Source organism: Corylus avellana, chromosome ca8 (assembly GCF_901000735.1).
Source record: "Corylus avellana chromosome ca8, CavTom2PMs-1.0".
Classification (NCBI taxonomy): domain Eukaryota; kingdom Viridiplantae; phylum Streptophyta; class Magnoliopsida; order Fagales; family Betulaceae; genus Corylus; species Corylus avellana.
Window position 1 is genome coordinate 22,304,808 of NC_081548.1, and position 27,784 is coordinate 22,332,591.

The window sequence follows — 27,784 nt, forward strand, 5'->3', positions numbered from 1 at the left end:
AAATAATGCTTATTTGATTTCCGTATGGTTGTCTGTAATGGGTTAGGGTTTAGTGATTCGATGAAACCAAATATGTTCGATGTCAAATATAACCCAACTCAATATTTATATCCAATCAAAATAAGATTACAGTCCAATAAAGTCCATCTAAATAAACAAACATAGTAGTAACAAAATTTTTAAAAAGATTATTCTCCAACAAATAACATGATAAAGTCTCTTCACTAAGCGTCGACATCAATTATTAACATAATTGGAAATAGATAGAGTTGAAGTGTCATCCTCGAAATTCTTGTTAATATCCATCGCCATATTATCTTTAGCAAGCTCCGAGTTCCAACTACGATCATCTATTTCAAATGAATCAAACTCCTACATGAAAAACAACATAAGTTTCAGTCCAAACTAATTAAAACTATATAGTAACAATATCACATAATTCACTAAATAAACATATTATTTTACCTTCATAATAAACATATTATTTTACTATTCCATAAAAAATGTGGTCTTATACTTAGGGTTTTTAAGGGTAAAAATATAATTTAATTATACTAATATTTTTGAATAGAAGAGGAGCATTTAAACCACAATTTAATTAATACTATAAATAAATATTCAACACAATTAAATATTTTCTAAAGCAATTAACTTGTAACAAATATTTATTTGTAAGGGATGTGGTATATCATCACTTACCTTTATTATTGCGGGGGTGGTGAGGCTAACTGAATGGCTAAACACTTTGAATCAATGAAGTTAAGAGGTCGCCCTTAAGACTTAGGACAATCTGATCTTCCCCTTAAGGCTACTATAGTCTTTTTAAACTATAAATTTTAAGGCTACTATAGTCTAGGGTTCAACATTAAGGCTACTATAGTCTTTTTAAACTATAATTTGTTTTTTTTTTAAAAAAATTATGGCTGAACCCGACCCCTCAAGGTCTAATGAGCCTTTGCTCTTACAAGTGGAACCTCAACAAATCCTTGGTCAAATGGAAATTGATCTTCACCACCAATGATGGGCCTAAGCTATGGCATGGAGAATGGGCCAGGGTTAACCCATTGGGCTCTTCTCAAGCCCTCTTTGGGCTTATAATACTCTTGAGCTTAAAGCCCAAAAACAATGTTATGGCCTGTTGTTCTTCACAAATTTTGAAGAATGCTATTTTTGGAAAAATATCACGAAAGATTGAAAAGATATTTTCCTTATTCGAAAGAAAAATAATAAGAAATGAAGGAGATTAACTTGAATAAATTTCGGGCTAGGTTGCAAGAAAAGGCTGAGTTTTCTTCTCTTTTTCTCTAGAATAATTGAAGACAAATTTTCTGGCAAGGAGAAAAGGGATGGTTGGCCCTGCACAGGGGGTTTATAAAGGGAAAATTAGGTTTAGGCTCCATTAATGCTATGGTTATTTTCTTCGGTAAGAATTAGTTATGAAATTGTTTAAATTAAATGGTATTTTCTTAATTTATGCAAAAATTGAATTATAAGAAGGTAATATTGAGAGGTCGACCATGCAAGAAAGATTGTTCAAAAAACAAAAACTACCTACTCTTCCAAAAACCCCATACAACCAACTCTCTAAAATTTTATCTACATTATTTAAATAATTTTTTATTTTATCTCAATTCTCTCTCTCTCTCTACTCGTGTTGCTCACTACCACCGTGAAGCTCGGCAGCTCCACCACCTTCCAGAACTCACTCGCCAGTGAAGCTCGACATCCTACCGTGCTCACCGCTACCACATGTTGTTCTTGTCCTTCACCCCATCCATCTTGTTGCAAATGTGTGTGTGTGTGAGAGAGAGAGAGAGAGAGAGAGTATGGGAGAATATAAAAAATATATATATAATTTTTCAACTTTTACATAGTGTTTTTTTTTTTTTTTTTTTTTTTGACATGACTTTTACATAGTGTTACATCACTCAACAAGTTTGTTCACTACTGTAGTATTTTGCACAAAGTCTCTCCAAATTGGAGAGCCTTATGTAGAAAACTTTTGATGATTTCTTGTAAAAGAATAAATTAGCTTTGCAAAGTGAGATGTGAATGCTAAATTGGAGCCAAATTTTTCTCAGCAATTTGTATAGAAAAGTTGACAGAGTAACTGATTTTTTAAAAGGTGAAAACCCACGGAGTTATTCTTTTTTTTTTTGGTGTGAAACTTATGGACAATTTTTAAAAATGAATGAACACCCAAGGATCAATTTTTCTATTTTCCTCTTATTCTCTTTTCCTAGTGAGAGTTAGTATTGTTTTCTAACAAGGATATCATGCCATTTTAATATTGGCAGGACAAACACACATTATAGTTAGCGTTATAACTGAATTATTCTTTACAAAGTTTGAAGAACACACTCAAAAAGGACAAAAGAACAAAAGGAAATTCCAAGGAAGCTGTCATAGACACCAACTTTCTAAGAAACCATTATTCTAACATTTTTTTTTTCTCCGCAAGGATCTCTCCATTATTCTCTAACTTACAAGACACTAGTTACTACATACTAGAATGAAGAATTTTGGGAACTATTTTTATTGGTTGTCTGAAGCTTTATAATTATGCAATGGTTTCAATAAATCCTCTATCTAATTTGCACTATATTATCATGTTAAAACATTCACCTTCTCACTTCTGTTTTCTATATTCAAAATGAAAACCTTAACAAATAACCAAAAATATAAAACACTTAAAACTGTATTCACCTTCTCAAACCAAAAACAAAAAGCACACTCCATAACACATTAAAAGAATTCCCATTTGGATTAGATTTTGGATAAGATGAAGTGATGCTTTTATTTTTTCCTATTCAATAATGGGAAAAGAATTACAAGGGATTGAACAACCATAAAGAGGTGGGCATCCTAAGAACAAAATCCAAATGATAAAGGCAACAAAGAAACAGTAACAAATAGTTGTTACTAGGCACTGGATCCATTAATGATTCCAAAGGAACCATAAACAATCTAGACCTTTTCACAGGTCGCACAAGGCGGCTACAGATGGTAATACGGCACAGTAAAAAGCCGCACAAGGTAATGACAACAATCACTGTGGAGTGGTTGTTAAAATGATGGTATTGCCGAGGATCAACAAGGAAGCCTCCTTTAATAGATCAAACGACATAAGAACAGGGAGACACAAACCCAAGACAGAAAGCAACAACAACAAAACATGGAAAAATACACAAAACAGTAAAAAATAAAAACACAACATGAAACACACAATAATAAAACTAAAAATAGAAATACAATGACAAGAAAAACCCTTTGACAACGGCAACAATAGAGGGGAACATGATTCGAAAGGCAAGGACATGACATGTGAGTTATGTGACAACATGTGAAAGAAGCGCTGATGCGTGAAGACCACGCGCCAGCAAGTTGGAGTCCGATGATAGCACATAGATGGGCAATGGGACACAAAATGGCCAAGGAAGGCAGTGATGAGGCGTGTATGTAAATAGGGCCGACGAAAAAAGACAGATATGATTTGTGAAAACTAAATATGTAAAAAGTGCCAAAACCAAATATGAGATCGACGGGGAGTTGTAGGTGGACGGAGACGAGGCCTAGATTGGCGGTTCCGCAGAAGAGGAAGGCTTGTGTGGTTTATTAGTGGTAGGGAGGCTATTATGTATGAGAGAAGGATGCCGTGGATCTGTTGCACAAAGGGGAGGAAAGGACGAAAAGCAAAAAAGAGAAAGAAAACCAAGGTCGGGAAAAGTTAAGTGAGGAAGGGAGAAGGGATGGAAAAGCATTTTCTTTAGATACTGTAGTTGATATGAAACAAAAAGTAAGAATGTTTGGTATAAAAAAGTGAAAAAAGTAATATAGAAAAGTGAAAAAAAAAAAAAAAAAATTGTTTTGTAGTGATTTTTTTTTTATTTGAATAGTAATAAAAAGTGAATGATGTGATATAAAAAGTGAAAAAAAATTAGAATGTTTTGATGTTGATATTTTTGGGAAATGGTGCATGAACAGTAACAAAGAAAAAGAAAGGCTTTGCCAAACAAATCTACATCCCTCCTCCCTTAGAACAACTTCACAGGGCAATAGGAAGCCTTGCAAGGAGAAAGAACAGAAGTGAGAGAGCTTCTCCCTCTAGAAAGAGAGAGAAGTGGCTTGCCTATCTAAGATGAAGTGGTGCCAAATTTTAGTATTTGACAACGACAAAAAAAAAAAATCCTAATTGTGTAAAATAAGCTGTAAATCAAATACATTACCGTTTGTGAAGGGTTTACAAATTTTCTAGTTAAAGACTATTATAAGGAAATTCAGGGTCAAATCTTTTAGATTTTGTTTGAAAAATAATTTTAAAAATTCTTAATTTGTTTTTTCTTCAAAATAAAGGTGAATTCTATCAACTTAGATCTATATCAATTGAATTAATAAATTATGAAGTACAAAAATAAAAAAAATAAAAATGAAGTATTACAGCAACAATAATAAACGAAAATGTTTTCTTCCGGTTTAAGCTAGAAATTTTTTTTTTCTAATTCAGTCTATTAAACATGAAGCTCACATGCAATAGAGCATGCTAACATGCATTGTTGCATATAAAAATTGCATGCTTAAAGGACAATTTTAGTTTAATAAACTGATCAGAATTTTCTTCTAACCAAATTTGAAGAAAATTGTCCCAATAATAACAGTCATGATGATAACATGAACACAAACTAAGAGTAAGAGATGGTTTGATGTCATATATTGATATGATTCTTAGTCTGAAAAAAATGATTTCATCGAAATAATGAGTCACCAAACAATGATGTTGGTTCAAAGATTGTAATAATAGTGATGACTGTAGGATGAAGTTGACATAGAGGCATAAATAGTGAAGGCGGTAATGGCAAAATGAAGGCAACAACGATGATTCAATGTTTTGCATTCAAGAATAAAGGGTTGGCAACCAAAAATTAGTTTCATGGACTAAGGTCCCCTACATTTTGACGAAATTGCAAGGGCTTGCAATTCATGAAATAATGAACGAACTAAATTAAACCACTTAAAAAAACCAAGCCTTTCAGGGTAACTAGTGGTCAACCACCCAATGTGTGATATGGTGTTTATGGCGAAAACAAAATGTACGCAACTTTGAGGATAATGAGAGTGTCATGATTGAGTTTAGGAAGTTGGCATTACATACTCTATTCTCTTGGAGCGGAACTTGGTCGAACTCAAATGAGCCCACCTTTTCTGATTTCTTAGAGCTTTGCAACTCTTTTTCTAATCAATAAGGGTTTCTCTATATACCTCTTGTATACATAGGTTACGCCCCTATGTGCGTTTTGATAATATACTTATTACTTAAAAAAAAAAAAAAAAAAAAATTGGGATTGTCCAACTACCCTTCCGAGGGTGAGCCCACCCCAAGGGGTGTGGTTAGGGAGAGGAGAACCACCTTTTACCCTTGGAAGATAGTGGTTGGCCATGGCCAACCTAAGCATGTAGTGCAACCACTCATCAAGCCCTCAAAGACCATCTTTGAACCCTCAAGCCATCAAGGGGGGCAATAAGAGGCAGTGTGATCAGGGTATCAGGGTTCAGAGGGGTATCACTCTAGATGGTTCAGGCGTGGGCCGTGGTAAACCACCCCCACCACCTCCCCTCCAAGGAGGTGATTAGCCACCCCATGAGAGTGTGACTAGAGCAATTTGACCACCCCAACAACCTTCTTGAAACGGTTGACCACCCTTAAATGGTGTTGACTAGGACTGAACATCGGTCGGTAATGTCGGTTTCGGTAGAAAATTTTTATTTTCGCTTTTCGAATCGACAATGTCGGTAAAGTCGGTTATTTTACCGACTTATTCCGTCAAATTTTATTTTATTTCGCATTTCAAACTAAATGCGGTTGGTAAAGTCGGTGTCGGTAATGTCAGCATGTGGAAAAGTGGCATCTTTGTCAGTAAAGTCGGTCGAAAGTCAGTCGATAAAGTCGGTTCGGTTAAAAAACCTCTTCCGCCTATTGAACCGAAAAATTCGGAATAAAAAAAATCATGCTGCCTATTGTTCGCCATCTAGTCGGTAACGGTCGATGTCGGTCAAAATCGGTCGGAAGTCGGTTAATCGGTAATTTACTCAGCCCTAATGTTGACTAATCCTCAAGAGGGTGGTTGACCACATCAAGGAATAGTTCAACTACCCCTTTATTTTATTTAGTTATTTATTGTTTTCTTCAAAGGCTGCTGTGGCTCAATCAGGCCACCACAATTTTGGGGAATTGCAGGACCTTGTTCCCAATTTCATAACTGAACAACAAATTGTAAAATGCAGTTTGTCATTACTGACTACCACCAACACCAAGAGCAGTCTGATGAAAGAACAATAGGAACCCAAGAATCTTGATTTCTCACACCCATTAATTTGTAGATCAAATTTCAAGACAGAGTATGGTATACCATTAAACATCATGCCTAGCTAAGTTCTAACTTCTAACTGAATTTGATTACAGAGTGGCTTAGTTTAGAATACACTTGGTCAATTTGTCAGACTAATGGTAATACTATTCTTTGCTAAGCAGTGCTCATTACATATCTATACTAATCATACTCATTTCGATATAATAAATCTTTAAACAGAATCTTATTATTATTTTCCTATATTCTTAAACAGGAAAAGAAAGAAGAAAGAAGAAAGGCAACCTGATAATAGAAGAATTTTTTTTTATTTTTTTAAAGTCTAGATGTTGTAATATGTCCACTTGCAGCCGAATTTCCCTATAAGATGTTGTCACTTGACCTAATTTAACCACACTTGGGAGCAAGTGCGATTGAATTCCATATTGGAAAAAGGAAAACTTCTACATGATAAAGTTACTAGACTATATATGTTTTATTTCAATAAATGATCTCTACCAGGTGATTCTTGAAAATCTATGATTACCTTTTTGTAGAAGTTGTTACAAACAGCAATGACTGCCTCTCTGATAAAATTTGAATATGCTTTTACCAGCATGAAATCAGTAATTGAACGGTACAGCAAATCAAAGGAGGATCATCACCAACTTGGGAACCCGGCCTCAGAAGTCAAGGTATTCTTCAGTACCCAGTCCTCAACTTGTTTCTGTGAATTTACGTTCAAGGCATAGATTATACTCTTACTGAATCTGCGTCACAATAAAGATAGCAAATTTTACAACTCACAATCCTTCCAAGCATTGCTGGTTCTCTAAAAGCATCACCATAGATAGAGTATGCAAGGATCAGCAAGGTCAACCTTTTCTGTAATGGGAATGGCTTTACTTTTAACTTCAAATAAAACTACTACCCGGAGCAGCAACAGAGGCATCTCTTTAGTTTTTAAGCGGTTGTGGCAAGGTACTCTGTTCATCAAGCCTGTAAAAATTAGATATGGTAACAGCATCAGCATTTTATATGAATGCATACTGGTCGACAGCTCATGACAGCATAAAAAATTTGAATCATAAAATACACCATAAAACAGCTGATAGACAACAACCACATTTTTTCTGTTCACATAGTTTTCTTCTAAATGTTAACTAATCATACTTGATTCACCATCCTAAAAAATGAAAATAAGAATATCTAAGCCTAGGAACTGAATGCAATAACCTGGCTTGGCAAGCTGTAATATAACGATGCTATTTTCATTAATAAGCTAAGCCATTTTTTTTTAATAAATAATTCAAACTCATTAAAAAAGCTGCTGAACGCAACCCAGTACACAAAAAGTATACAAGAGACCCTCTAATCAGAAGAAAAAGATGAACTAAAGTTAAATCTGCAAAAATAGAGAGAATAAAAAAAAAAAATCTATTATGTGCTACTATCCAAGTATGTAGGTGTTTTCTAATTGAAAAAGGGCAAAAAGGCTACAGGGAATGTAGGTGTTGAACATTATCTTTCGCAACTCTATCATCCAAGTCTCTACATCTTCAAAGCTCCGAGTATTTCGTTCTTTCCAAAGGCACCACATTAAACACAATGAAGCCAACCTCCATACTTCCAAAATACCTCCTAGAACTCCCCGATTCACCAACAAATCTTTCACCCTTCTAGGCATAACCGAAACAACCCCAAATAGATTAAAGATAAGAGCTTCATGACACTCTTGCTACTTCACAATTAATCAGAAGGTGATCAATGGACTCCTCACTCTCCTTGCACATGCAACACCACTCTACTACCACAACATTCTTCTTTCTCAAACTATCCAGCGTCAATATTTCACCTAAAGCTGCCAGTCATACAAAAATAAATGCCACCTTCGAAGGAGCTTTAACTCTGCAAATACTCTTCTCCAAGGAAACGGGGATCTAGTAGAACTGGTTAACACTTGATAATGACTCTACTTCAAACTTGCTTCTTTTGGAAGGACTCCATATTTTATCCACGTCTCCTTGTCTTACTCTAAAAGAATACATTATTTCAAAGAAAGAGAATACCACATTCACCTCCCCATCCTGTACTGGCCTAGTAAAAATGACATTCCAATGAGCCTTTGCAAACGTCCGCCTGCCCTCCTCCTCCAATCACATCATCGATGGAACACCTGGATACTACATGTACTGCTGCTTAATAGCCATTGAGTGAAATTTGCTAAATTTGCGATTCACACAAAGTTAATCGACTACATGTACTACTGTTCTGCAAACAGTCTCAGACCAAGCACCTGGATACCACAGTGGCTACCTACACACACCTTGTCAAAATAAAGCAAGAAGCACGTATGATCAACTCAACATAGCCATAAACATCACAGGATTCATGTTCATAAGCTATGATGAGATTTTTTTTTTGGTTGGCATTCCAACTACCATAACCCTCCTTTATTTAGGATTGAGACCGGCTGTGCAAAGATAAGACATTAGACACAGGCGGAGTTACCACAAAGCATATAGACTACCATAAAGTTTGAAATAAAAATATTCATATAATTCAATTCTGCATCAGGCAACAAACATATGGCTTTTAGAAATATGTCCATTATACTGGAAAGAAATGGAAACTATATTCAAGAACCACAGGACAATTCATACTGCATAAATGAGAACACGTTGGCACAAAGGATAACTACTATACTAGATTGTAGACAATATTAAAAAAACAAACATTTGAGGAATGGATTCTTGACTGGAGACTACCAGCATTACATTCTAGAAATAGAATTCAACTAGCAAAGTTCCATAGATATTGATGTATCAGTAGTTTCAGCAGCTTCTTAATTGAGTGATGGCTTCTTTTTTGCTACAAATTCAAAGGCCACCAAATCCCTAAGTTTTGACTCTAGGATGCCCAGAAAGAAGGTGGTTTAAACTAGATTTAAAAAATTTTAAAATAATAAGATTCCACTGCTTGTTAGTATAGTTCCTCAATCTCTATTCATTGCAAACTTAAGGTTAAGTTGGGAAGGGACAACTTGAGTGTATTTTGATAAAGCGAGCCCCCAATCTACTGTTCATGTTGTCCCTTTTTGGTGTTCTTATACGGACCACCTTCATGGATTTCACTCTCAGTTCAGTCATTGCAATACTAGTTCCCAGTTTAGGCACCATTGGGGAGGGCCATTTGTACCTTATCTTTCTGGACCTAATTGAAAATTCATCCTTAGCCATAAATAATAAACAAAATATAGAAGCACAGAACAAACATACATGATGGAATATGTTTTTTTTAACTTATCAAAAAAAAAACATACATGATGGAATAAATTCTAAACAAAAGGATTAGTGCTACATGAAACACATCATCCAAATCTGTGAAAGGTTGCATCATTAGCCGGATCACTGAAGAATGTCATACAGAGAAGGACCAAAGCCTTTTATCTTTAAGTATTTTCTCCAAATACACATCAACCAGTTTTCCAAGATATAGATGACCAAGCCAAAGCCTCAAGTCTTATGCTTAAATAAATTCATCTGCTGCTAGTCACCACACCCAAAAAAATAAAACCCAAGATATTTTAATTGCTGTACCCACCTATATGATAACTATGGCAATATCTAAAGCATAGATATGCAGCTTCACTTAAATATGTTTACGTTCTGTCAAAAAATAACACAAAAAGCATGTGAGAAAACAAAATCTCTTGAAAAAAGGAAGGAAATATACTCCATATTCGAAGTACTGAACAGCTTCTGCTCCATAAAGTATAAACTTTGTAATCCTACAATAGTTGCTGCTAACCAAGAATTCTAAAGATGAGGAGATGTGCATTTCGGTTATCATGAGTAGCAAAATATTTCCTTTAAAAAGTCTAAGTTTCTCATTCACATGTCTGTGCATACTCATTCACTTTCTCCTGTATCCCTTAATGTTGCTTCTATACACCACAAATGATCACAACAGAATGCTACATATTTTTTCCGGATTCCCTGTATATGTGTTTTCCAAGTAATTGACCCAATGTCAACTTTTCCTTAAGCATTAAATCTTACACAAAGCCAAATCAAATTCAGAGTTCATTCCAGAATGTTAAACTGGAGTATCAAGGGGTGTCTGCGGACATCATTAATAATGTGATATCTAAGCTTTACTTAAGCTGATACTTGAAATCTTATTTGTGAATCAATCACACCAAATTGAGTCGGTACAGACAGAAATCAGTTAAGAACTTACCTCCATTTTTTTGTTCTTTTCTTACACTTCTTCATAGATAAGCATGAAAGAACCATTTAGGATAAAAGAAAGTTAATGGACATGAGTAGTCTGCCAGCAAAGTATAGTTTTTGTAACCTAGGTCAAACCATAGTCTGATCAGCCAAAGACGTGATCTACAGTTCTTAGTTCACAATTACGGAAAGAAAGCAGCCAAAGACCACTACATGTGATATGAAGAAAAAGCTCCCGAGTGCTGCAGCACTATTTCAACATAACTCCATTAAAAGATAGTTCGTTTGTCCTGAAAGATCAGTAGAGAAGGAATATCACAATTTCAGGCAAAAAATTCAAATAAGAATTATGGAAGTGAAGTGGGAAGACATATAGATTTCCCCCCAAGTTCAATAACTAAGGGAGCAGAATATAATGCTGAAATAAAGAGTCAAATATTCCAGTTTCCCAAATGTTGAAAGTTGCTTCCCGTTTCAATTGCTTCTCAAACTGAGTTCCCTCTTGATGAAGAAAAGGAGAAAAAGAGGTGCTTCAGTGGAAGCATGGAGCTCTGAACAAGGCTCATATCACGGTCACTGGTTAGACTCACCCTAAAAGCAGTATTAAAACTTCCTGGAAGGATCACCATTTTATTTCTTACTTCCTTCAGTTTTAAGTGGTGCATACAAGGAAAATTAAAGTCCAGAAAGAAGTAAGGACTAGGGGTCGGCAAGAACACAAATTGCTAAACTCTTCCATCATTGCCTATCAAAGATACAATTGTGTATGTCCTAGAATGCTTCAATATTTATGTTCTTTATTTTGTGGTGCGACCAGTCATTTCCTCCAAACACCCATATCTGGATTCCCTTCTCTAATAATATGCCTACAACTCAAATACTTATTTTGGATTTGCACAAGAAATCATCAGGCCATTAGACTTTTCCAAAAATTAGTATCTAATTAGAATTAAGAAGCTAGACAAAAGAACTCAATATTCCAACCAGAAGAAAATGGATTCCATAGTTTCAACCAATTTATCGTACCCTATACCGAGAAGTAAGAAAAAACTCATAAGCATAAATTGATTTGAGAATGATATAGACTATGGGTATGAATGTTTGTACTATCTACATTTAATCCGCTTGAGGCTAATTGTGGAATTGAAATTCCTGAATTTGTATTTGAGCTATAATGCTCATTTATAAGCCAAATTTTAAATAATGAAGGGAGGAAAGTCTGCACAGTATGTGCTTTGCTCCATATAGGAAGAAACTAAAATAGATTAGAGAAGGAACATAACATAAAGACAGCGTCTCTACCTAAATAAGACTTCAAAAAGAGAAGCAGCAAGGAAGTTCCTAGTATAATACCCCAATCCCACATTGGGAAGATAATTAGCCCACATATAGTGGGTTTATGAGTGCTAAGTCCCACATTGGCTCCTCACTGTATGAGATTGTGCTTTATAAACGATTCTAAGGAGCTACAATTACAATTTGACTAGTTCTTTTGGAGAGATAGCAAAGATGTAGCTAGCACTTTTCTTGTGTCTTTACAAATGGTATCAGAGCAACATAGTAACGCTATGTGGTACCGGAGTGACTAGGTGATACCAAAAGTGGGCATTCACTGCAAAAAAAAAAAAAAATAGTAAATGTAGTTCTAATATATCTTGAAAGAGCTCAACCAGAATTATTGCAATCTGAACCAAGTTATTAACACACAACATCTCAAAGAAAAAAGGGATACATCTGAGCGTTCTTGGGTGCTCTGGCAGAGCAGAGCCCATGGAAGAAGATAAAGACACCATCCACTAATGATGGATTTTCTCATCCCTATAATCCCCCCAAGGGCCCCGAATTCAATCACCCTTAACAAACCTATCACTTAAAAAGTGGAAAACACACACACACATGTATATATATAAGACAGATACATGCAACAAATAGTGCCTATGCATACGCACATGGCAGTAGAAGCATATATATATAAACAAGGACACTTTGAAGCACACATATTCATACACAAACAAATACACATACATACATACATATAAACCCACAGGCACATATATGTATAGTACATAATAAAGTTGCTAGAATTCTATACTTATTGATAATTTAACATTTTTACTATATTCATCCTCGTAGTATTGCATATGCTACTTCTAGACCTCTGACAAGTAATTCATCAACAATATGCTTCTGGGGTCATTATGACAATTTATTCATTTCAGATATGTTCATGGTAATATTTGAACACATAACTATTTATTTCATTTTTCTCCTATAGTCATATTAATCAATTCTGCTTTTTTTACTTGCTAGTTTTGGCAAAGGGAGGCAGCAATGTTAAAGCATCAATTGCAAAACTTGCAAGAAAACCATCGGTAATATCCTTTCCCTGTAAATTTGAATTTATTATAATACATATTAAGCAAGAAACAACATAAGAGAAACGCATAACTAAAAAGTCCTTTACAAGTAGGAAATTTTGTGTTATTGAAACTAAATTGGTCAGGCACTTGTAAACATGGTGCCACTATCCATGCGTTTACACCATTTTCAATTGAACAAACAAGTGAAGAACATTTGCATCAGTATTTTTGGTGCGAGACCTATCATAAAGCTTTTTCTTTCTCAATCTTATGATTCATAACTTTTTTACGCTCAAGAAAACAAGTTATATCATCTAAATTTCAGCAATCAAAATATACAATTCTCTACTTGTCTTTGTGAACACAGGCTTTTACACGCTAATATTCATACATACATGCATATACAAGCATATTTATATAAATGTATATCTTCCTTATAGCATATAGGAAAAGGACACATTTTTTTTCTCATGTACCCTTCCCTAGTTTTTGGTAGATCACCACCATACACACCATAAGACCACAAAAAAAACTATGTCAACATAAGTTACATTGCTCCAAACATCAATTTCTAATTTAGCTAGATAAAATTTCCTTCCAAGCCAAGTTGCAGAATTAGCAGTAAAATGAAATAAAGTCAACGCCAATACAAAGTTATAAAAAGGCAATAAACAGTAGTTCCATCTCCTGAAGAAGTCAAAATTAGAGTTGCGGAGCTGGTATTTGCTTTCTAAATGATCTTTTTGTCATTAAATTGGATGCAGTAGCTCAAAAAGAAGAGCCATGTTATTTGTCCAATGTTTTTGGTTATGAATGACCAAATACTTGTCACATTTTAAGAACTTCTACAAACAAGAAGGAAATGTAGTAAATAAATTATGATTTTCGAAGCAACTTGGTTTCATTCGTACCTAGAATTGTTTGTAGAAAGATTTCAATTTTCAGAACAATATGTTTCAAGGGGTGGTAGAATCCAAAGCCACTCGAAAAGGCACTACGATTTTGTCTTTGCCTTGAGGCTTGCTCAGAATAAAAGCCACAAAGACTTTTCCCAGACCATGTTTACACCATTGACCTCGACTAATGCCTCTAGTAATTATAGAAAGATCATCCAGATTGACAAATAAGGCATGTAGACAGTCATTACTCCCCAGTGGATACACCATGCTGGGCCTAGTTAACATGCTCCCCGATCTCAAGCTACAAACACGCTAGATATCTCATGTTAAAAAAAGCAGATCCAGAATACTATGCCATACAGCGAAGAAAATGTTTGTACAATTTTGGAAATAGATTTGACATGACATCCTGTGTACTTGGGGTGCCTTACGCTTTTAATAATATTTTGATTACTTATCAAAAATAATAATCATACATGCTACCTAGAGAACTTGAATTGCAGGGAACGGGGAATGGAGCAATTGTATGCTCACAAAAGATAATCTGTGTTTGTAAATAAAAGCTATTAATATTAAAAGAAAAAAGACAAGTATGATAAAAAAGGTGAATCATAGATAAAACCAGACTCCTACACCTCGTCTCACCACTTGCATCATTCTCGAAGTATAGAAACTACCAAAAGTCAATATTAAGAATGTTAAAGAGTAGCAGTAATGTTATAGTTAGAAGATATGGCCCCTTGTATCTCATAAATGTTCCTCACAAATGAATTTAATATGTTCAAGATGCAAATTTAAAGGCTTAAATAACAACTATTACCATAACAGGCAAATGATGGGTGAAGAGCTTTCTGGTTTGAGTGTCAAAGATTTGCAGAATTTGGAGAACCAATTGGAAATGAGTCTACGGGGTGTTCGAATGAAAAAGGTTTGAAAGCTTCTTCCCATATACAAAGTTCATTCTTCCAAATACTTGAATATGAAGCACATGCACACTACTTACAATACTTTTTTTACTTGTGTAGGACCAAATTTTAATGGATGAAATAGAAGAATTAAACCGAAAGGTTAACCCTGGAAACAATGGCATCTTAGCTTGTCTTCATTTTAATCTTTTACTGTTCACATAGCTAAATTTCATTGTCTTTGTTGCAGGGGCAGCAAATTCACCAAGACAATGTGGAACTGTATAAGAAGGTAAACCTAATTCGTCAAGAAAACATGGAATTATATAAGAAGGTACTAACTTAGAAAACTAATACAACAATAATCTCTTATAAGAGTAATATAATTCAATCCTTGAACTTAAACCAAATTTGAGATGTTCTATAATCACCCTCAACAGAAAAGTTTTTGATCCCAGGTTTATGGAACAAGGGATGTGAATGGAGCAAACCAAACTTCCCTTCTCTTAGATGGTCTTGGCATTGGAGAGGACTCACATCCACCTATCCATCTCCAGCTTAGCCAACCACAGCAACAAAACTACGAGACACCAACAAGAGCTACAAAACTGGGGTACATTACACAAAACACTTCAATCATGAATACCAATTTACTTTGCCAAAATATTGATCCAAAACGTGTTTCCTTGATGGCTGCAGCAGACTACAACTGCCCTAGCACAGAAGATGCAACTGGCGATGGATGTCGCTTGGTCTCTATAAATAAAAGGGCCTATGGTTATAGATTTATGCTTCTATCAGTGGCATAATTCAGAATCAGTGACGTATGATATAAAAGCCAGAGACAATTCAGTAAAATGGCACTCGTTTGAAATGATAAAAAAAAAAAAAAATTGAAAAAAAAAAAACAAATTTAGCATGTGTGTGATAAGATTAACTGTAATAAGACTCTAATTGAAAATGCACTGCAGCTACCGCGCATTTTTTAGCAGTCTTTTTAGTCATTATCATTGAAATGGACAAACCGGCTAAGAGCATTCACATCCGGTTCTTCAAATTTTGAAGAACAGCCCACTTTTTCTATTTTGAAAAATCAATTTGCATCCCATTCTCTATTTTTTCTCTACTGAATTCTCTATTCCATTAAAATATTCAATCTCATTCCTTTTTTGAAGCTTTTGGAGAGAGATGAGTAGGAAAAGTTTTTTATTAGACTTAAAGAGAGAAATTAATAAAATAAAAGATGAAGGATCATTGTAGAATTTTCTTTAAAATGAAGGATGCACAAGAACTGGAGTAGTGTGATTTTAAGGTGTGGTTCTTCAAAATGTGAAGAAAAATAGTGTTTGAAGGACCATATGTGGATGCCCTAAGAGGTTGATACTAGTTATCTTTTTGGTAAAGAGGATATGGGGGAAAATGCACATAACCATCTGCATGAAAAAAAAGAACCGACACCAACATGTAATTCATGTAAGACTAACTTATACACAAGCAAGCATAACTATAAAAGCATCTCAAACAAAATATTGTTGAAACAGAGCTGTGTATTTCAACACATTTAAGAAGTTCAAAAACCAAGCAAAGTCGCACCTACCTTCTTGCTGTCCCTACCCCATGTTATACAGGTAACTTCAAAAAGGATTTCATTACCTTTATTGCAATAAAGAGCATCATAGAAGACTTCAGTATAAACAAAAAAAAGACCCTTCTTTACATAAAAAGACAAAAAAGAATACTTCAGTATAAGGAATAAGTGATATAACAAAAACAAAGGGCAAAAAGAAGAAAATTAAAAAAAAAAAAAAAAAAAAGTGGCAGAAAAAGTTTTGCTAAGAAATTTATTAAGCTGCCAGGAACAAGACACCATAGAGTTTGCTAAACGTAAACTAGGCAATATTCAATTTAATTACCATCAAAGTCAATGAGCTTGGACCAGTTTTTATCAAGATGCATAAAATATTTTATGAATATAATACTTAACTGGCAGAAGTTCAATGTCACTTGAATCCACAAATAGAATAGAAGATCTGCAGCTTTAAATGGCGCAACAGCGGCCACTACTGGTTTACTTAACAAGACAGCTTTATTGATCATCCTGAGCCACTTGTTCAGATTCAGCTTTTTGCATCAAACTTAAAACTGCACAAAAAAGAGAGAGTTACAAGAAAAGATCTAGGTTAGTATGAACGCGCCCACTCACCAAGGATGAAAACTAAGGCATAAATCCAGTATCATAATTCTCTTGCAAAATAGAAAAAGAGTTTTCCCTTTCAACAAAGGTAAGGTCATGTAAAATCACTTTTGGGACTCGGGACTTATTTGAGAACAGGAAAAAAAAAATTGGTATTATCATAAACTGTGACAAGAGTTTAGTTACTGACGCTCCACAGGCATAGCTTACAGAGAAACGGTCCTACCAGCTCTCAGTAAAGAATTCATGCATAAATATTAAATACGATGTAAAGTGCTTTTAAACCATTTGAAATACTAGATTCTACGAAATACCCGATCCCTTAAAAAAAAAAGTTTATTCATTTAAAAGGTCAGGGGTGAAAAAATCATTTACAGAAGTTTCCTCATTGATAATCTCCAACGTGAAGAATTAACGTGTTGGGTCAAATACCTATCAGCATATCTAGTTGCAGGGCTTGAGACGCTACAAAAAACAATATACAAATTTGAGTTAAAATCATCTACTATTAGAACAAAAGATGGCGAATTTGGCAAGAACTCTGAGCATATCTCTAGCCGAATTATGTAAAACAGTTAAAAGCCACACAGATTCAACTTTCCTAGAAACAAATGCTTATAAAGTAGTACTTGGCCAAGGGATATACCATTGTGCCAACTCCTTTCAAACAATTTTTTTTTTTTTTTTCCTTATGATAAGTAATCGCAAATTCCTTTGAAACAATTAAGAAAACTTTGGAATTGTTCAGCATATATTTGAATTACAAATTCAGCTTGCTTAAACAGGGTTGTACATTTGCATAGGCATATATAATGCATAACTTTGAAAATACTGACAGAATGAATAAACAACAATAATGAAGAGTCTACTACCAGAGCTGCAAATAATTTCAACTCAGCAACATGTTCCAAGATTATTATGAGAGAGATCGGGCTTAAACTTATGCTCCTAATTTCTCCTCCTCGAATCTAGTAGATCTTGTGAACTTTTTAGATTTCAGACACCACTAGGGTGGTTGTATCTTTTTACTTTTTGTGTACAAGAACTTTGCCATTCTTCTAATAAATTATTATTCATCAAAAAAAATTATCTATGAGAGTTTACAATAAGATTTTTAAAGAAATCCTCATCAAAGTGAGAGCCCCACAAATATGCACCAATGGTACTAGCCTTAAAAGAAATTACTTGTACACATTTATACTGAAGTAGATTTATGTAGGGATGCATGACTGGAATAAAATGGGTGCTAGAAAGCCCATTAGGCAATTGTAGAAAATTCCTAAGTTTACTTTTCTTTCTTTTTTTTGATAAGAGTATAATACAAGTGTTAGCGTTCACTTTGTCATGTTGATACATTTTAAGGAACAAATAAGACTCACTCATTAAGCTAGAAGGATGTAAGGATCATAACTTGCTTTAACAGCGTGTGTATTAATTAAGCCACTACCACTACCATACCATTACTCACATCATAGTTCTTATACAAAAAATACCCTAACATCATTAAGCATCTTTCCCCTTCATGAGGTTTCAGCATTACCACTATCAACACTACAATGCTAACATTACCACCGTGTTGTTGCCTCTATGATATGTTGTCACAATCACTTCCTTAGAATAATGATCAATACCATTCGCAAAGCCAATACCACAACCATTATTGATTATGGTAAAGGAAGCATTGAAAAATGACTTTAATTTTTACCAATAATTTTCCGAATGACTAATATCATTTCACCTAAAAATACAATGGTTAGGATTAGGGCTAGCAATTCATGTTAGCGGGTCAAGGTCGGGGTCAAGTCAACCTACTTGACCCACCAACCCGTTAAGGGTTAACCTGTACACAACCCATTTAGTTAAATAAGTCAAACTCTTCAACCCTAAAATGAGCCCACGAGTGAGCCGACTCGCTTAACCCATTTATTAAACGGGCCGATTATTTTGACTCATTTAAACCCAAACGCGACCTGCTTAACCCATTTGACCTAACCCAACACAACCTGTGTGACCTGTTTCAACCCAAACACAACCCGTTTGACCTGTTTCAACATGTATGTATTACATAAAAACTTATGTCATTCATTTTTCTCCATAGACACCACAAAAGACACAAAGGCATCATCTTCCACACAATAGCACTCCGAGTGCTACCAACAATCCACCAATAAGCATACAAGTTGACTATTTGTCAAGGCATAACCCATGACAACCCAAATCAACTGAAGAAAACATTCTATAGGCACTAGCAACATCACAAAAGAGTAGATGGTCCACGGTAAACATTCCCCATTCCTTTTACACATACAACACTTATCAACCACAATGATGTGTTGTTTCCTCTAATTATCCATGGTAAGTAACTTTCCTCGGGCCGTTGACCAAGCAAAAAAGGCCATTGTCAAGGGAACCTTAGTCCAACAAACACTCTTCCAAGGGAAAAGGAAGCCAACATTATAACACAAGACACTATAGAATGATCTTACATTGAACATTCCTTTATTGGAGGGGACCCACCAAAACTTGTCTTCACCTACCTATCACACTCTGAGTGAGTACAACACCCTAAAACACGAGTTGAAGACATCACCTCCCAATCATGAGCCGCTCTAGTAAAGCTAACACTCCACTGATTGAAAACAAGAAAGCTCCAAGTGAGTCACAACAACACCATCCTTCCCCAGGCAATACCAAATAAAGTTGTAAGGGCATCCTTTAGGGTCATATCCCCATACCACAAATCTGGTATGATATTGAAAGTTCGCCCAACCCCTCCTACTATAATAAAGTTCCACTATATGCAGCATATTGCATAGAAACCCTATTTCCTTTGGCAACTTTCTTGAAGTAGATTTCTTATATAAGGAATATATTATGACATAATTGTTATCACTGCATCTTTTGACTGGTGCCCATGTCTTCTCCCAAGGGCATAAGAAAGTACGTAAAACTTAGCACCTTTGTATCTTCTACATACTATGGCTTTACCAATCCAGTGACTGTTAGGCAACCAAACTATTGACTTATATTAACGTCCCTATTAGAAAGAGGAAAATGAACTTTTATTGCACGCATTATTATTTCACGTGTGCACAATATTACATATTGCACAGTCTAAGGTAGGTTGCTCTTCTAGTACCAAAAAGTTGACCAATAGGTGTGAAGGGATCATATAAAAATCGGTGTAAAGAGATCATAAAAAAATAAAAATAGTTGAGACAGTAGTTCCATGGGGCAACAAGCAACTACCAGCAAATGTTGGTTTCAAAAAGTTGAAACCAACATCTACCATTATAAGGAAAACGTTTTTGATGTGACAAAAAGTTGGGAAATCTTTTTTGGGTGGGATCCACATTTGAAAAGTATTTTTTGTTGAGTACACAGAAGAAAATTGTTTGGTATACTCTATCAAAAGTGTTTTATGTCTTTTTTTTTTTTTTTTTTTTTTTTGATAAGTAATAATCTGTCTTAATAAGAGCGTAAAGGCACCCCAAAGTACACTGGGAGTATACAACAGGATCACCCAACTAGAAAGGGAAAAGCGAAAAAGAAAATCATCGTAACTAATCAACACCGGAAAGACATGCGCAACAGTCCAGAGGTACAATGTATGAAAGCAAGAGGACAAGATGTCTTCCAATGACCCCTCCAAGTCCTCAAAACACCTATTATTTCTCTCCCTCCATAAACACCAAAAATAGCAAGTAGGCACCATCTTCAAAACCGCGGCACTCCCCCTCCTCCCCATAGACCACCAACAAGCGAGTAAATCCGAAACTCGTCTCGGCATCACCCAAGACAACCCAAACCAACCCAAAAAGGCACTCCACAAAGTATAAGCTACCTCGCAATGAAGGAGAAGATGATCCACCATCTCCTCACTCCTCTTGCACATACAACATTTGTTCGTCACAATCACATGTCGTTTCCTGAAGTTATTTAGGGTCAGAATTTTGCCCAAAGCCGCCGACCACACAAAGAAAATCGCCCTCGGAGGAGCTTGTGTTCGCCACACACTCTTCCAAGGGAATCGCCTCCCTCAGTACATGCCAAGGACGTGTAGAGGAGCTTGACCTTGAAACGGCCTCTTTTGGATGAGATCCACCACAACCTATCTTCACACCCTCATCTCACTGGAGCAAAATGTAACACCTAAAAAAAAGAGGCAAATACATTCACCTCCCAATCATGAGCCTCTCTAGAAAAACTAACATTCCAATGATTAGAGCCACCCAGCACCTCCAAATGACCCGCAACTGAGGCGTCTTTTGCACAAGCAATAATGAATAAACCTGGGAAAGCTATCTTGAGAGCCGTATCACCACACCATAAATCATGCCAAAAGCGAACCCTAGTCCCATCCCCCACCTCAATCCGCGTAAAGACTTTGAAAGTGTCCTACCCTTTCCTAATGTTCTTCCATAACCCCACCCCAAAAGTTCCACCTGGCTCCATAGAGCACCACCCTCCCCATAAACTTCCAAACTTCACATCCACGACAACCCTCCACCAAGTATCTCTCTTCGATCCATAGCGCCACAACCATTTCCCTAACAGGGCGTGATTGAACACCATTAAGTTCCTGATACCCAAACCGCCCTCCTTAATCGGAGTGCAAACCTTCAACCACTTCACCAGGTGGTACTTGAACTCTTCGCCTAGACCACCCCATAAAAAATCCCACTGCAGCTTCTCAATCCGCTTAGCAACATTAACCGAAATAGAGAAAAGAGACAAATAGTAAGTAGGCAAATTGGCGAGAGTGCTCTTGATAAGCGTGACCCTGCCACCCTTCGACAAATACAACATTTTCCAACCGGCCAACCGACATTCTATCTTCTCGATAACTCCATCCCAAATATGCTTAGCCTTACAAGAGGCCCCCAACGACAGACCAAGGTACTTTATTGGCAAAGAAACAACCCCACACCCTAGAATACCGGCTAACCTGCCCACTTGCTCCACATTCCCCACTAGAATTAACACCAGCTTGGCCAGGTTAACCTTCAAACCGGATGCAACTTCAAACAGCAAAAATAAACGCCGCAAATAGCGTAGTTGGGCGAGCATATCATTGCAAAAAATCAAGGTATCATCAGCAAACAGAAGATGAGAGAATGTAATATTACCAACCTGAAAACCTTCTATTAGCCCCCCATTAACCGCCTCTGAAATCATCCTACTTAAGGCTTCCATCACAAAAACAAACAACAGAGGAGACAAGGGGTCCCATTGTCTCAAACCCCTGAAATTGCTAAAAAAACCATTAGGAGAACCATTGACTAGAATCGAGAACCATACCGAAGAAATACAATGTTCTATCCAAGAGCACCAATTCCCACCAAATCCACACCTCTTTAGCAAATATAACAAGAAATCCCAATTCACATGATCATAAGCTTTTTCCATATCCATTTTGCAAATAACCCCTGGCTCCCTAGATCTCAACCAACTATCAAGGCATTCATTAGAAATCAAGATAGGATCTAGAATCTGCATACCCTTAATAAAAGCACTTTGGGACAGGGAAATAATCTTATCCAGAACTACCTTCAATCTATTTGCTAAAACCTTGGCTATGATTTTGTAGATACCTCCCACAAGGCTAATTGGCCGAAAGTCTTTGAGATTGAAAGCGCCGAGAACCTTCGGAATAAGCGAAATGAAAGATGCATTGAGGCTCTTCTCGAACATCCCTCCTGCAAGAAATGCACTAAACACCTTCATAATATCCTCCCTGACAACCTCCCAGCAAGTTTGGAAGAAAGCCATAGCAAACCCATCGGGGCCCGACGCCTTATTGCCATTCATTTTAAACACTACCTTTTTAACCTCGTCCTCTTCAAAGTCTCTCTTCAACCAACTAGCCTCCACCTCCGAAATGGAATCAAAGGAAATACCATCTACCATAGGCCTCCAACGGCATTGCTCAGAAAAAAGTTTGATAGAACTCAACAATGTGCTCACTAATCTCAGTCAAATTTGAAGTGGTGTTATCCCCAATCATAAGAGTATCTATAGAGTTGTATCTTCTATTAGAGTTGGTTATGGAGTGAAAGAATTTAGTACACTTATCGCCTTCCTTCAACCACATCACCCTGGATTTCTGCCTCCAACTCACCTCCTCCATAAGAGTGCAATTCTCTAACTCTCGAACCACTTCCGCCTTCCTTGTAACCTCCTCCGCATCCAAGGCCCTACTTTCTTCATTCACATCCAACATCCGAAGCTCTTCAAGAAGCATCCTCTTATTCCTACCAATGTTGCCAAACACCTCCTCATTCCATGTCTTCAAATTCAACTTCAGGGCCTTGAGCTTGCAAGCAAGAACAAAGCTCGGCATACCATGGAACACATAGGAGTCCCACAATTGTTTCACTAGGGCCACAAATCCATCCGCTTTAAGCCACATATTTTCAAATTTGAACGGCTTTTTCCCCCTTGACACATCCCTCAACTCAAGAATGATTGGGAAATGATCTGAGCATAGGCGGGAAAGCCTCTTCTGCCTAACCCCTGGAAATCAGGCCTCCAACTCTAGGGAAATAAGAACCCGATCAATCCTTGACCACAGAGGGAGATCATTAGAAATCGACCAAGTAAACAAACCCCCAATCAATGGAAGATCCATTAGCCCTTGTTCAGAAATAAAGTCAGAAAATTCCATCATGGCCGAATCCAGATGAGCTTCACTTGATCTTTCACTAGGGAACCAAGTGACATTAAAATCACCCCCAATACACCACAGCATGTCCCACCAACTAATAACTCCAGCCAACTCCTCCCAAAGGAGCTTTCTATCCCTATTGAGGTTCGGACCATAAACCCCAGCAAAAGCCCAAACAGAACGATCCCCAATAGTTCTGAAAGACACCGCCAGGGTGTAAGCCCCCACACAAACATCAACCTTCTCCACCACCCTGATATCCCACATAATCAAAATACCACCCGAAGCCCCGCTAGAATCCAAACACCACCAATCCACATGACTCCGGCCCCATAAGCTACGGACAATTTTGCGAGACATACCCTAAATCATGGTTTCTTGAAGACAAATAATATCTGCCTTCCAATCTCTGAGCAAATTACTCACCCTCAAACGTTTGTCTTTCTTGAGATAAACAAAACCTAAACATGGCTAAGATAAACAAAACCTAAACATGACTATTTTGGGAAAATAGTGAATATTTTTCCAACTGTGGAGCCTGCATTTTCATTCATAAAAAAATTAAGTTAAGCAAGATATAAAGGTCGCACAACCACCCCAAAGTAGGAGAAAGCAGCCACCCTTAACAAAGAAGAGGGGGCGGCTGTGTGGCCACCTTTGTCTCATTGGCGTGGTCACCTGCCACCCCTTTCCACTGTTGGGGGTGGTCGTGCAGCCACCTCTCCATTTTTTTTTCTTATCATTTTTAAAGTAACAAGGCAGCATTGGCATCAACAAAAATCAGCACTTCTTTTCTCAAAATATTCTTGCAAGGTAAGAAAAGTTTTGTTAAAAGTTTGCTTTGTTTTGGTTTTCAAAAGTGTTTTGTATTATTTTTCAACAAAATTGTTGTTTTTCAATGTCTTGTACTTGGGTATGCCCGATCATTTTCTAATAAAACTTCGATTACATATTAAAAAAAATTGTTTTTTGAGAAAAGTGTGTTCAAAAACTTTAACAAACATAGCACTATCATTTGAATAACTAAGTGTTTTAAAGCACTTAAAGGAACTCTAAATTGTAACAAGGAATATGTCAACCCATAGAATCACTAGTCACATCTCTTTTTTTTTTAAAAGTAATGGAAGATTATTAAAAAGCATAAGGTGGCCCCAAGTAAACAGGCAGAATACACATGAAGCACCTAACAAAAGCCCAAAAGAAAAACAACAAAAACCACATAACCCAATACACCCTTAGACCCAACAAGCACACCAACCCAAACCCCACAAAAACCAAAAGCCCTCTGACTCGAAGCCCACGCAAGCACTCAATGCTACAACACGTGAGCCTTGCCTATCCCACTCCTAGAGGATGCACATATAGCATCATAGTTAATGGAGCATTCTATGTTCAACGGCTTCCTTCAACCTCTGGTCTTAGAATGCGCGCTCTCTATCTCCTGAGGAAGGTTTCTCTTCAATTGCTAAGAGGGGTGCCAAAGTCGAATCCTCAAACCCCTCACACGAGACCCCCACCACAAGACAAACATCCTTATCACAATCCAAATCCCAATCCAAGGGCATAGCGGGGGTAAACACACTCAAAGGGTAAGGGAATTCTCCATCCTCCCCATCCCAAAAAACATCTCCCTGATCCCACACAACAATCTCCGAAGACGGACCAAAGCCAACCGGCCACTTCTAAGATTGGATCAAACCAATCACCCAGAAATCCTCACCCTCACCAGCAGCAAGAGTGACGGAGGAGCAACCACCCAAAGGGAAGGGATAAACTCCTTCCACCCCAACATCCTTTACAACCAAAGCCGACGACAAAACAATCGACACTTTAGGCGAGGGATGATGATTAACCTGCACTGTGAGACTCAGCCCAAGAAACCCCTGCCGAAGAAAACCCCTCACAGGAGGAGATTTCTGAACATTAGCCTTCACGGTAACAATCACGCCGATAGAAGGTGGCGCAACAAACACTGACACTGCCTCGGCAGGCAAAATATCGTTCATCTTCAAGAATAGGTTGTCCTTCATATTTTTGTTATAGCGCTTCACTGGCTTAGTCGCCACCGGGATCTAGGGAACCGAACCAGCCAACCTAAGGCCTAGGCTCCAGATAAGCGGCAGCAAGGAATCGGCTATAAAACACCATAACACAAACAACGACACTTTCAAATGTTGAAACTATAAAACACCTATTATTGGATTCCCCAACCCCCTTGGGAACTAATTTCGAGAAAGTTAACCTCAATCGTGGTATGTTCGTGTTTCAGTGCCTACATTTAGCAATCCCAATTTTAAAGAATAAACAATTGATTTGATTTTAATTAAAGAACAAAAGAGGTTGATTTGTTCTATTTTTAGTTTTCAATATATATATATATATATTTGAATTGATCTCATATCTAAATAAAAATATTATTTGATCTTTAATATTTTCGAACAAATAGAATAATTGATTACATCTCATACCCAAAATAAAAGATCTGATCTACTTTTCAATATTTTCTGATAATGTCATCTTTTGTCTTTATATATTCTTTTTTTCATAAGTAATGTGTGATTATATATTCCATCAAAGTAAAAAAAAAAACACATAAAAATTCATATAGACATTCATGTATCATCACAAAACAACCCATATTAGCAAACTAATAAGGCCTACCACCCCACACCACAACCTCACTTAAATTAAAACAAAGAGACAAGATAAAAATTGTAGGGAGTATAGTACTACAATCTTGAGAATAGCCAAAAAAGCATGTTACACAGGAGTATAATTTATCAATTACTACCACGGAAAATTGCCCCACAGCTGCGCAATTGTGTGTTCACATCTAATCAAGTAAATGTAAATACCTACCAAATGATACAACTAATAAAATTGAGTACCTTCTGTGCTCAATTAAAACATTTGGAAGGAAAAAAATAAAAAATATAAAGTGCAGCATTCTCAATATTTTATGCAGTCTTCCATGATAAACTTCAGTGAAAGAAAAATGAAATATTCGTACGGAACTCGATAGTCACAATTATGATGATTCACCAGGAATAACAGCCATAAAATATCGCCTTGGCCCAATTCTTACAGAAGACCAGTCTATTAACCTAATAACCAGGACCAAAACGCATATCCCGTGACATAGAAGTTCACATCTCGGTAAAAAAAAAAAAATGCAATCCGTCCATTGAAGTAAAGTTTAAATTTAAGTTAAAACCATAAAAAGAATGACCCGGCAAGTTAAAAGCTGACTATACAATCCACCATATACAAACCCGCAAAAGAAGATATGAAAGATAAAGAGAGAAGCAGTCGTAAATTCTCACCTGATGGCTGAAGACAGATCATCTTCGGAATGATATCTGCTTGTGATCTTCCAATTAATATCTGAAAAATACTAAAAACGAAATAAATAAACGTAGTACTCTCAAGGAAAATGTGTCACCGAGTTTTGCAGCACAGTCCCGGAACATTTTTCAGTGCTCCGTTTTTGGCCGCTAGAAATGCAAAGAATATAAAGAAAATAGAACTACCAACATGCCTGTGATAAGATTCGTACAGTTTTATCTGCCGTTACTAGCCCATGCTGTCTCGGCAGCCAAACGGATCCTAAAAAGAAACCGTCTCAAGGTCATCAAGCTCCCAAGAAAATACGCTGCAATGCAGAAACGCGAAAAGTTAAAGCAAAATTGAGATCTGGTAAAACCTTCAAGAAACAAAAGTACGACGACCGAAACCTCGTTAAGCGAAAATATACGCAGGAAAGAGCATCGATGCCAACCCTAGGTCAAGAAAATCGCAATCTCAGGCCGGAATAGCTGAGAGAGAAAGAAGAAACGAAACGCGGAATGGGAACAGTGAATCCACTTCATGAGGAAAGTCAATGAAATTGTAGCGAAGAGAGAGCAGAAAGCGAGCGAAGGAAGAGGAGAAAGAGACATGAAAAATATCTGAGTATGAGATGAAAGCGATTCCAATAAAGTAAAGAAATTTTAAATAGCCGGGATGCCCCCACTAGATCTAAATACTTTTCTTTCTTCTTTTCTCTTTTTTACTTTGATTCCCTTTTTTTTTTCTTTTTTTCTTTTTTTCTTTTTTAATTCTAGGTGGTTCTTATTGTCCAAGATTGCGTTTTTTTTTATGTTTCGGGAGTAGGGACAGCTGATGCTTCATCATAGCGAACAGG

At 36.6% G+C, this 27,784-nt stretch overlaps 1 protein-coding gene and 1 long non-coding RNA gene across 7 annotated transcripts; one reads left to right on the forward strand and one right to left on the reverse strand.

Annotated features, from left to right (window-relative positions):
- Positions 1-104: 104 nt before the first annotated feature.
- On the reverse strand, positions 105-27,561 carry LOC132189584 (uncharacterized). 3 transcript variants are annotated; one of them, XR_009441047.1, is made up of 7 exons: positions 27,336-27,560; positions 27,158-27,253; positions 26,925-26,985; positions 16,725-16,882; positions 7,222-7,340; positions 6,889-7,111; positions 105-372 (listed from the first exon to the last, which is right to left on the reverse strand). It is a non-coding gene; the product is annotated as an uncharacterized LOC132189584 (long non-coding RNA). The 3 variants fall into 3 exon arrangements; XR_009441046.1 differs by lacking the exon at positions 105-372 and having other exon boundaries at positions 6,740-7,111; positions 27,336-27,561; XR_009441048.1 differs by lacking the exon at positions 105-372 and having other exon boundaries at positions 6,740-7,111; positions 26,925-26,995; positions 27,336-27,561.
- LOC132189583 (agamous-like MADS-box protein AGL16) lies at positions 12,710-15,576 on the forward strand. Of its 4 annotated transcripts, none has more exons than XM_059604327.1 (5): positions 12,710-12,948; positions 14,664-14,763; positions 14,861-14,902; positions 14,991-15,074; positions 15,199-15,576. In XM_059604327.1, the coding sequence occupies exons 1-5, from the start codon at positions 12,908-12,910 to the stop codon at positions 15,547-15,549; spliced, it is 618 nt and encodes a 205-aa protein (XP_059460310.1). In that variant the 5' UTR covers positions 12,710-12,907; the 3' UTR covers positions 15,550-15,576. The 4 variants fall into 4 exon arrangements, with proteins under 4 accessions (XP_059460310.1, XP_059460312.1, XP_059460308.1 ...); XM_059604329.1 differs by lacking the exon at positions 12,710-12,948 and having other exon boundaries at positions 14,558-14,763; positions 15,199-15,353; positions 15,443-15,508; XM_059604325.1 differs by lacking the exon at positions 12,710-12,948 and having other exon boundaries at positions 14,558-14,763.
- Positions 27,562-27,784: the final 223 nt, after the last annotated feature.

What these genes read in the sequence shown, in the direction of transcription:
- LOC132189583 (XM_059604325.1), top strand. Translation starts at nt 14,602, where the DNA reads ATGAATTTAATATGTTCAAGATGCAAATTTAAAGGCTTAAATAACAAC. An exon ending in TAGAAGAATTAAACCGAAAG is followed by an intron (nt 14,903 to 14,990) that starts GTTAACCCTGGA and finishes TCTTTGTTGCAG; the next exon opens with GGGCAGCAAATTCACCAAGA. An exon ending in ACATGGAATTATATAAGAAG is followed by an intron (nt 15,075 to 15,198) that starts GTACTAACTTAG and finishes TTTTGATCCCAG; the next exon opens with GTTTATGGAACAAGGGATGT.